This window comes from Tupaia chinensis, unplaced genomic scaffold (assembly GCF_000334495.1).
Source record: "Tupaia chinensis unplaced genomic scaffold, TupChi_1.0 Scaffold141372_1, whole genome shotgun sequence".
Lineage (NCBI taxonomy): Eukaryota > Metazoa > Chordata > Mammalia > Scandentia > Tupaiidae > Tupaia > Tupaia belangeri.
This window is the reverse complement of record NW_006201235.1, coordinates 382,612-383,218: the sequence shown is the minus strand read 5'-3', so window position 1 is coordinate 383,218 and position 607 is coordinate 382,612. Positions and strand designations below refer to the sequence as shown.

Sequence of the window (607 nt, the reverse complement as noted above, 5' to 3'; positions counted from 1 at the left end):
GGGGTGGGTGGCGGTGGGGGAGCAGAGGAAGGACTAACATTTCGGTGGGCTGCAGACATAATTCTTCTGACCTCTCTGGGTCCAGCTCCGACGCCCTTCTCTCTTCCCTCTCTGCTCGCCTGCAGCGATCGCGCAAACCTGGGTGATGAGCGTCTCGGACACCGCACACCATCCCTCGGACCTGGAGCCTGTCTCCCTTCCAGTGCAGAAGGACAGTCTTGGACTCCCTTTGCCCGCCCCGAGAACCCCCTCCTGGCCTCCCTCCCCACAGGAGGATCCCGGTTTGCCTTCCTTTCCGCTAGAAGAGCCTGGCCCCAGGCCTCTAGTCCCAGGAAACCCCTCTCCAGCCTTGGAAGAGGAGGAGGAAGAAGAGGATGAGGACGGTGAAGACCAGGTGGAGCCCGAGGGGCTTCGCAGCGAGGAGCACCCGAGTCTGTTTTTCGCTGAGGCGCGAAGGCTGCGGGAGCAGAGGTTGTTGCTGGATGAAGAGGTGTCAGTCGGGGGGCGTGTGTACGGGGTGCATAGAGTGATCGTGGCTGCAGTCAGCAGCCTCTTCCCAGGCCGGCTGATGGGGGGAGGCCCGCGGCCCCCCCCCCCCCCCGAGGGG

At 64.4% G+C, this 607-nt stretch overlaps 1 protein-coding gene across 1 annotated transcript in view; it reads left to right on the top strand.

The window, feature by feature from the left end:
• KLHL33 (kelch like family member 33) overlaps nucleotides 1–607 on the top strand; it is a 10,596-nt gene that overhangs the window by 884 nt on the left and 9,105 nt on the right. Inside the window, exon 2 of the mRNA XM_006163068.3 lies at nucleotides 126–573. Within this exon, the coding sequence (XP_006163130.2) occupies nucleotides 146–573 (428 nt within the window). The 5' untranslated portion in view covers nucleotides 126–145. The remainder of the gene's footprint in view (nucleotides 1–125; nucleotides 574–607) is intronic.